Here is a 9,652-nt window from a genome sequence, read left to right on the forward strand (position 1 = left end):
ATGGTTCCACAGTAGAGGAGCTTGATGACTAAAGGCTCTGGTTCCTGATCTACTGTTGAAGACTCCAGGAACCACAAACAACCCTGCATCTTGGGAACATAAAGCTCTGGTGGGATAATAGGATACTATCAACTCTTTAAGATATGATGGTGCCTGGCGGTTGAGGGCTTTATATGTGAGGAGAAGAATTTTAAACTCTATCCTGGATTTTACAGGCAGCCAATGTAGAGAAGCCAGTATGGGAGAAATATGATCTTTAATGCTGGTTCTTGTGAGTAATTGTGCAGAAGCGTTCTGCATTAACTGGAGAATCTTTGGAGACTTATTGGAGCAACCTGATAAAAGACAGTTACAATAATCCAGCCTGAAAGTAATAAATTCATGGACTAATTTTTCTGCATCTTTGTGACTCAGAATGTGCACAATTTTTGCAATATTGCAGAGGTGAAAGAAGGCAGTTTTTGAAATGTGTCTTATGTGTGAGTTAAAGGACATGTCCTGATCAAAAATAGCTCCTAGATTCCCTACAGTGGAGGCCAATGTTAAGCCATCTAGAACTGCTCTATCATTAAATAATTTGTTTCTAATGTGTTTAGGGCCCAGAACAATAACTTCAGTTTTGTATGAATTTAGAAGCAGAAAATTGCAAGTCATCCAAGTTTTTATGTCTTTAAGGCACGACTGAAGTTTGGTTAGCTGATTGGTTTCATTGACAAGTACAGTTGTGTGTCATCTACATAACGGTAAAAATGTATGGAGTGTTTCCTAATAATATCACCCAAGGGGAGCACATGTGGCGGGGTCAGTTTTAGTGTTGCATGTTTTACTTTATTGTGATTTAATATTATGGAATACTGCGTGTCGTGTGACTTTGTGTTATTTTTGCAGTGTTTGTGTTACTTCGGTTGGGATTTATTTGAATTGCATGTAGCGTTTCTTTTTCTAACTGACCCTGAACTACACACGGACTCGCCCTGGCAGCAGGATAATCAGCGCAACAAGCCACAGGTGGTAAGCGCAGGTGTAATCCTTTTTCTCGGGAAAGCGGCAGTAAAGGCGCGGCGGAATGAAGGACCCCAGCGAGCAGCCAGACGGCCAAGAGACCACCGCCACTGCGGAAGAGCACCCACACCCGAAGTGCAGCAGCTTGGGTGAATAACGGGACACTATTCCCCAGGAACAGTGCAGATTCAGCGTAAGACCCGCGGAAAGTGGACTTTAATTACCGGCCGGAGTAAAGGTGAAGCAGCGTGGGCTTGTGTGGTCGCGATGCACCCCTCTTGCAGCTAAGTACTCTTGTTGTTTATTTTAACAGACCAGTGTATCAACATTCTGACCAGGCCCTCCTTTTTTTTTCTCGGCACTTCGGTCCGGTCGGAGAGTGAGACTAACCCGAGACTGTTTGGACTCTCAGGGGAGACGTTGGGGTGGTTTTATTTCATTATCATAAATCTTGTGAAAACCTCTTTTTACCTCTGTTCAGCTTTGATTTTAATTATGGACCTGTCGTTTGTTTAAACAGAGTCCCAGGCTCTCTAACCTAGGTGGCGTTGTCGTCTTTTTATCTAATACACTTTACCTTAATTATTTTCTTAACAACAAATTTTCCAACCTTTGCCACACACATAAAGGATAAATAGTACTGGCCTGAGGACAGAACCTTGGGGAACTCTGCGACTAACTTTGGTGAGTATGGACAATGCATCATTAACATGAACAAATTGAGATCGATCTGATAAATAAGACTGAAACAGCTTAATGCAGTTCCTTTGATGCCAATTAGGTGTTCCAATCTGTGTAATAAGATAGAATGGTCAGTGGTGTCAAATGCAGCACTAAGGTCTAACAGTACAAGGAGAGAAGTCCCTCATCTGATGCAAGTAGAGGGTCATTTGTGACTTTGAACAATACTGTCTCTGTGCTATGATGAGCTCTAAAGCCAGATTAAATATCCTCAAATAAACTATTACTAGGTAGAAAGTCACATAGCTGATTGGCGACTGTTCTTTCAAGGATCTTGGAAAGAAATGGAAGATTAGATATTGGTCTATGGTTGCTTAAAACCTCTGGGTCAAGTGTGTGTTTTTTAAGGAGAGGTTTGACTACAGCTGCTTTAAAGGACTGGGGTACATAGCCTGTTATCAGGGACAGATTGATCATGTCTAATAGACAGATGCTAAGTAAGGCTAAAACGTCTTTGAGTAGCTTAGTAGGGATGGGGTCTAAGAGGCATGTTGTCGGCTTGGATGAACATATAAGTGAATATAACTTATGAGGGTAAATGGGAGAAAAGCAGTCGAGGTGATTATCTGGTTCTACTGCTGTTTCTAAAGCTTGTGTGTGTGTGTGTGTGTGTGTGTGTGTGTGTGTGTGTGTGTGTGTGTGTGTGTGTGAGAGAGAGAGAGAGAGAAGGTAGATCACTACCAGCTGAGGTCAGTAGTGTTGAATTTTGTCTCTAAGGTTTAAAATCTTGTCATGTCGATATCTTGTCAATCTGGGGTTATGCTTGTTATCCTCAATTAATTTCGAGTAATAGGCTGCTGTGGCAGTCCGTAGGGCCTTCCTATATAATCTAAGACTATCTTGCCAGATTGAGTGAGATTCAATACGTTTTTAACATTTCCTTTCGCATTTTTGCTTTATTGTCTGATGCAAGTAGAGGGTCATTTGTGACTTTGACTAATGCTGTCTCTGTGCTATGATGAGCTCCAAAGCCAGATTGATAATCCTCAAATAAACCTACTATGTAGAAAGTCACATGGCTATTCAATTCAATTAAATTCAATTTTATTTACAGTATATAGCACCTTTTACAATCAAAGTTGTCTCTGGGTGCTCAGCTATATAGACAGATGCATATGCTGTACTGAATCATCCACTCCATGTGTATCTATTCAATATTCTTTGCAATGTTTATATTGTCTAAAATTTTCAGAACATGACTTGCATATAGACTTTATGTTTTAGGCCCCTTATTTTTACATACAGCTAGCCTATATTATTGTCTGACCATTCTTTATTCTTTTGAATCTTTCACCTTGACCTCACCCCACCCAGCCATCTTCCAGCACACTAGGAGAATAAAGGCGATGAAGGCTGCAGGTCCAGATGGCATTAGCTCCAGGCTCCTCAAGTCCTGCACAGACCAGCTGTGTGGGGTAGTGGAGAACATGTTCACCATGAGCTTGAGGCTGGGAAGAGTGCCACAGCTGTGGTACCAGTACCGAAGACACCGCACCCCAAGTACCTGAACAGCTACAGACCAGTGGCACTGACATCTCACCTCATGAAGACTCTGGAGAGGCTGGTCCTCATACACCTTCGCCATTTGGTGAGCCCATTGATGGACCCACTCCAGTCCGCCTACCAGCCTGGCATTGGAGTGGATGACACGGTCTTACCTACCTCCTACACAGGGCCCTCTCTCAGCTGGACAAGCCTGGGAGCATTGTGAGGGTCATGTTCTCTGATTTCTCCAGCACTTTCAACACCATACCGCCTGTGCTGCTGAGGGACAAGTTGGGGCACTTGGGGGTGGACCAGTACCTTACAATGTGGCTACAGGATTAACTCAATAACTGCCCACAGTACGTGAGGGCATGGAACTGAGTGTCTGACACGGTGGTCTGCAGCACGGGGGCACCTGGCTCCATTCCTTTTCACCTTCTACACTGTGGACTTTAGACACAACTCAATGGACTGTCATCTGCAGAAGTTCTCTGACTCTGCTATTGTTGGCCTCATAACTCAGGAGAATGATGGAGAGTGAGAACTGATGCAGGACTTTGAATTAGTGCCAGTGGAAATTCCTGCAGATCAATGTGGGGAAAACAAAGGAGCTGGGGGTGGATTTCTGCATGTGTGGTCATTCACCCCCAACACCTGTGAACATCCAGGGAATGGACATTGAGATAGTTGACTCCTACAAGTACCTGGGTGTTCACCTCAACAGCAAACTGGACTGGGCAGACAACTCCACTGCACTGTGCAGGAAGGACCAGAGCAGACTGTACCTGCTGAGGAGACTTGGGTCCTTTGGAGTGCGGGGGGCCCTCCTTTAGGACCTTTTTTGACTCTGAGGTAGCATCAGACCTGTTCCATGGAGTGGTCTGCTGGGGCAGCAGCATCTCTACTCCATAAAGAGACTGGACAAAGTCATCAGGAAGGCCAGCTCTGGCCTAGAGATCCCCCCTCAACCCAGTACAGGTGGTGGGAGAGAGAAGGATGATAGCCAAGCTATCCTCTCTGATGGAGAACGACTCCACCCCCTGCATGAGACTCTGACAGCACTGAGCAGCTCCTTCAGTAGAAGGCTGCTTCACCCCAAGTGTGTGAAGGAGCCTTACCACAGGTCCTTCCTCCCTGCTGCTGTGAGGCTGTACAACCAGCACTGCTCCCGGCAGACCCCATGCACTCCACCACAAACTGAATCTCAGTAAATCACTGTGCAATAATCCTCCATCCTAGTGCAATAGAGTTTATTTTTTTATTATTATTATTTTTTTAACTGCTAAAATTGTGAAATTCTGATTCTGTAAATATCATGTGGATGTATTGTGTTTTTGATTTGTTTTTTTTTGTTTTGTTTTGTTGGAAAAGGGTTTAAATATCCTCCTTTTTTTACTTGACCTTTATTTTGCTATCCTTGCGCTGCTGTGACAATGTGAATTTCCTCAGTGCAAGACTAATAAAGGCCTATCATTACCATTCTTTGCCTTTTATTATTCCATTTCGTGTTTAAAAACAATGGAAAAATGGGGGTCAAACACCTCAAATGTGTTTAGAATACAGTTAATTAAAGAATACAGTTAATTAAAAGTCTTAGGGAAGTTAAAGTTCAGACGTTTGTTACCAAATCGTATTACGTCATTATGCAATATCCGGTCTAATTAAGAGAATATAGATATAGGTTTTTGTCTTTTTGTTTGGGGGTTTTTGTCATCTTGATCTACACTCCATACCAGTTGGTGGCGGTATTGTACCGTAACATTATTTGCCAGAAGACGAAGAAGAATAATCTCCTGAAATAGGCGGTAGATGATAACATTAGCATCAGCTGATCGGAAATAATCTAATTTATTTTGAGGTTTTATTGTTTACGTATCTGAACGTTAATGCAGCCGCTGAACTGCACCGCAATTAAGTGATAACTGCGAACAGAAGAGAAAACACGTGGACGGTAAGCGAAGATGCTAACTACTGCTAACTGTCAGATGCTAACCGCTAACTGTTGTTACCGGTGCTGTGATCCGTTCCTCCATCGGAAGTTTTAAACCTTAGCTGAACCCAAAGTCAGCCCAAACCCCCAACTTGTCCCTCTTAACTAAATAGACACTCATCATTTATTTAGAAAGCCTAAAACGTCAGACCGCAGGTGCACAGGAAACGCTTTATAAAGGGAAGAAGATTTTTACAGAACATTTGCTACAGTCGGTTGCTAGCTAACTGAATGCTAATGGTTGTGGAAGGAGGCTAACGTCAGAATGTTTGACTGTTTAACTGTCAGGTTTTAGTCAGATTACATGGTTAGCTAAGTAACAGTTATTTAACTAAGTAAACTTTAAACTGTTCAGCGTAATACTTAATTCTCAGCGTGTGTTGATGGCCACAGACTCGTCAGATGTGCTCTCAGATTCACGTTTACAGTCAGACAGATGGTCTGCCTGTGGATTAGCCTCGATATGTTTCTCTTGAACATCTGTGTCTGTTTCTTCTGCAGGGTCTCCAGTGTCTCTGATATGAGCAGCGCTGTAAGTTTTCTTCTTCATCTCTTAAAACAACTATTACATTGCTCTCTAAAATTCCTATAAGGTACAATATCCAATGAAATAAGGAACATTTACCTAAACAAATTCAACTGTTATTCTTACATTTCAAAGGACTTTACAATACTCCTTGGACAAGGAGACAGGGTTTATCATAGTGCCTGAATATATATCAACATACCACATCCTGGGGGGCAGTGAGTGACTAAGATACACAAACTGTGCACAAACATACATTTACTTGAAAACATGTTTCTGTTTGTATAGTTCTCACTCATTTGTTTTTTTTTATATCAAAATTCCATACCATGTCAATAAAGCCCCTTTGAATTGAAATGAAGCAGATAAGAAGAGAGGAAGAGTAGTCAGTTGTGAGCAGTAGCCTGGCTGTTCGCACAAGGAGTGCATTTCTGCACACCAGTCAAACAAGAAATTCTGCTCCTCTGCACTTGGCTCTGGGCTTTCTGTGTATCCTGGGTGGCGTGAGAGAGAAGGATGAAGCCATGTTTCATCAGCGATCCAATTGATTGACTGGCCTGCATGAGAGAATGTAAAGCGAAATGTTGATTCATGTACACAAGCAAAAGGCTTAAACTTAATGAAAAGCTCACAAAGCCTGATGAAGAAAACCTGAGTTACCAAAGAAAGTGGATGACCACCGTCATGATACTCATCTGCTGTGGTTGTCATTTTAGGATTTGTCAAGCTTGCTTCATAGTATAGGGCTCGAAAGGGCACGTGATCTCACAATGTATTGTGTGCCGTGTTTGCCATTTTTGCAGGCAAACGTTTTTTGCTTACATTACTTTGCGTTAGATACGGTGATGTAAGAGAGAGAGGGACACACCCTGAAAAAATGGGCCGTACAAAAGAGAAAGACAATGGACGTACCGAGACAAGCTGGAGCCTGTTCCAAAGGCTCGGTACCTCGAAAAAATTAATAGAACTGGTGGAATCGATACATATGAGAACGTGTAGTGATATTCATCTGGGTTTGCATATTGTATTATCATTTGTTACCTCATTTGCAGTGTTATTTATCTGTTTGCACACAGTCTTTTGCTGATGGCACCTTATTTGCACTGTTACTGGGACTTCAACGGTGTCACTGCACTGCACAAGACTGATTGTAACAAACTGAAAAGACTTTAAAACAAGAAGTGTTCAGACATGACTGCTTGAGTAAATAGGATGGTCTCAATTAAAGGAGTTGGAATATCGTTTCATATATTGCTAGTGAACTATAATAGTTATTATCACCATCAGGCACAGTTTTATTAACTTTCTTTGTAAAGTGCAGGCCTGGTGTTTGTCGCCATATGAGCAAGTAGCAGGTGAGGAGATTTTCCTGTGCCTGACATATCAATGACATGTTAAGGACAAATAGAAATAAGCAGAGGAAGATTAACAGCCATTCATTTTATTTTCAGAAAAACACCACCAACACCAGTCTGAAAATGTCATGAACACACCAACATGTCAGGTGATCGCGTTGAAAGTGATGTTTGGTCGTCTCACGGCTACTCTCCAGGCCGTTCTTCATCTCCTTGTTAGCTCACAGATCCGAGGTCCTTGGCTTTGCTTTCACGTTGGAAATGAGAAAAATCTCACCCCATCGTTTTTTAACCGAAGCGATCATGTGAACGATTGTGGCAGTTAACGACACAGCACGTTTGCACCATGTTTTAACTTGTTAAAACAAAACAACGGAACACAAGAGCAGCGTCACACATGCAGCTGGCTTAAACACACTTTTCAGTTGCCCACAATGCATTGCGGTTTTCCCACTCTGCTACATCACACTTTTGAGCCCTATAGAGCCCAGCTGACTGGAGTTTCTGTTAACTCAGACAGACAGACAGAAACCCTTTGTCACGTGTGGAGGTGGATAGAGCCCTGCTCACCACCGTGTTGTAATTAGTGTGTGTTATGATATGTGTGTTCAGGCTCAGAGGAAGAGGAGGACTACAGGAAGTCCTCTCGTTTCCAGACCCAGCACCAAGACTAGCAGAAGGGCTAACACAAGGAGGACAGCTAACGCTAACAGAGCAGCTAACGGGAACAGAGCAGCTAGCAGAGTGGCTAACAGGGCAGCTAACATTAGTAGGACGTCTGATGGTGACCCTCCCACAGAGACCATCGACGTGATGGACAACACTGAGGACAGTCAGTACATTTTGGTGTTTTGGTTCTGTTATTGATTAGCGTCCTCCGATCTCAGCAATAATCAATAACTAATATGTCTTCAGGTGTGGAGGAGGTGGTGGATCTGACCTGTGAGGCATCAGAAACTGCTGTCGTTGACCTGACCAACAACGACTCAGTGCTGGTAATTACTACACATGGAGAGGAACACACACTGAACAGTTGGTAACTAGTTGTCGATCTGTCAGGGGAAAACTAACTGTTCTTCCTCTGCTGTTGTTTGTGTTTATTATTCTTCTTCTGCTGCTGTGATGATCCAGCTGGTGGATGAAGGTAAAACTTCTTATTCTTCCTGAGTTTCATTTGACAGGCAACATGTTAAAGTAATGTTCCACTGAAGGAACAGTCCAACATTTATCTTGGTGCCCTCCATCAGGTACTCGGAACAGGAGGGTCACCACAGGTGAGAGTTACGTTGTCAGCAGCGATGAAGATGAGGACATACCGCATGTCCTCAGCACTTCAATAGCTCCCTCTCTACATACCAGTAGCTCATCCAGGTAACAGATCTACAACAGAACTGATCCACCTGATCCCTGCTAAAAAGATCTTTAAAGTACTTGCAGTTAATCGACCTCAGTAGAAATCAGAGCCTCTCTGTGTTTCAGGTCGACTCCAGGGACGATCAGCTGTCCCATCTGTTTGGACTCGTACTCTGAGGTGAGACTCAAACACACCTGTTACACAAATGAAGAGCATATAGAAGCCTGTGCCCTGATTGGCTGGTTGTTCTTTCCTTCACAGATCACTGAGAGCGGCCGATTGGTTGTTTCCACAAAATGCGGTCACGTTTTCTGCAGCCAATGTCTGAGAGACACTCTGACATCATCACACACCTGTCCCACCTGCAGGAAAAGACTGACCCACCGCCAGTATCACCCCCTCTACATCTGACATCACTCTAACATCATCACACACCTGAGCTGCTGTTGTTTTCCAGTGACATCATCAGATCAGGAGCTGCTGAATTTTTTTTATTCTGAATCAAAAATCTGTCAGAGCAGCATTAAAAGAGTGATACCTGTTTGATTATTGATTGATGTATATTATTGATTATAATGAATATATTTGATAGAGTTTATTCTTCAGTTTTCAGCTCAATTTTGTGTTTTCATTTGTCTGAGATCATCTATTAAGAGCTGAACATTATTTTGTATTGTGGTTAATAATGTGTTCAAGTACCAATAAATTCTTTTCAGTTCTCTGAAAAGTTGAGTATTTTTTTTCTTTCAGTAGTTTTTTTTTTTTTTTTTTACTGACGACAAACAACACCAGACACAACATCAAATAGTACACAGACCCCTAACAGTAACTTCTCCAGTGGAGCATCATCTGTAGTTGGACTGTGCTCAAAGGTTCAAAAATTAACTGTAGGACTATAATGGAATAAATGATAATAACATTAGTTAAATGCCAATTGAAAAAGAATTAAAACTCAGGTTTGTTGTTTTCAGAGCTTTTTTATTTGAAGCTCTTTGTGTAACGTGATTGTACAGCAGCTGTTAGTGTAGAGTGATGCAGCCTGTGATGTCATAGCATCCTGTAGTTCTCTTATCACACCAGTTTGTTTGTATACATCTTGTGACTATTGAGTCACTTCAGAATCAGGTCATAAGACTTTCACCTGACACAATCTCTGCTGCTGATTGGCTGGAACATTAACACGGAATGACGTTATCCCG

General features: G+C 42.4%; 1 protein-coding gene across 5 annotated transcripts; it reads left to right on the forward strand.

The window, feature by feature from the left end:
- Positions 1-1,194: 1,194 nt before the first annotated feature.
- On the forward strand, positions 1,195-9,180 carry rnf4 (ring finger protein 4). Of its 5 annotated transcripts, none has more exons than XM_046406093.1 (8): positions 1,195-1,240; positions 5,720-5,750; positions 7,712-7,931; positions 8,015-8,094; positions 8,231-8,243; positions 8,347-8,470; positions 8,579-8,630; positions 8,715-9,180. In XM_046406093.1, exons 2-8 carry the CDS (start codon positions 5,739-5,741, stop codon positions 8,862-8,864), a joined length of 651 nt encoding a protein of 216 aa, XP_046262049.1. In that variant the 5' UTR covers positions 1,195-1,240; positions 5,720-5,738; the 3' UTR covers positions 8,865-9,180. The 5 variants fall into 5 exon arrangements, with proteins under 5 accessions (XP_046262049.1, XP_046262048.1, XP_046262047.1 ...); XM_046406092.1 differs by lacking the exon at positions 1,195-1,240 and adding an exon at positions 1,250-1,686; XM_046406091.1 differs by lacking the exon at positions 1,195-1,240 and adding an exon at positions 4,965-5,179.
- The last annotated feature ends 472 nt before the right edge of the window (positions 9,181-9,652 follow it).

Source organism: Scatophagus argus, chromosome 12 (assembly GCF_020382885.2).
Source record: "Scatophagus argus isolate fScaArg1 chromosome 12, fScaArg1.pri, whole genome shotgun sequence".
Lineage (NCBI taxonomy): Eukaryota > Metazoa > Chordata > Actinopteri > Scatophagidae > Scatophagus > Scatophagus argus.

What these genes read in the sequence shown, in the direction of transcription:
- rnf4 (XM_046406093.1), top strand. An exon ending in GATGGACAACACTGAGGACA is followed by an intron (nt 7,932 to 8,014) that starts GTCAGTACATTT and finishes ATATGTCTTCAG; the next exon opens with GTGTGGAGGAGGTGGTGGAT. An exon ending in CATACCAGTAGCTCATCCAG is followed by an intron (nt 8,471 to 8,578) that starts GTAACAGATCTA and finishes TCTGTGTTTCAG; the next exon opens with GTCGACTCCAGGGACGATCA.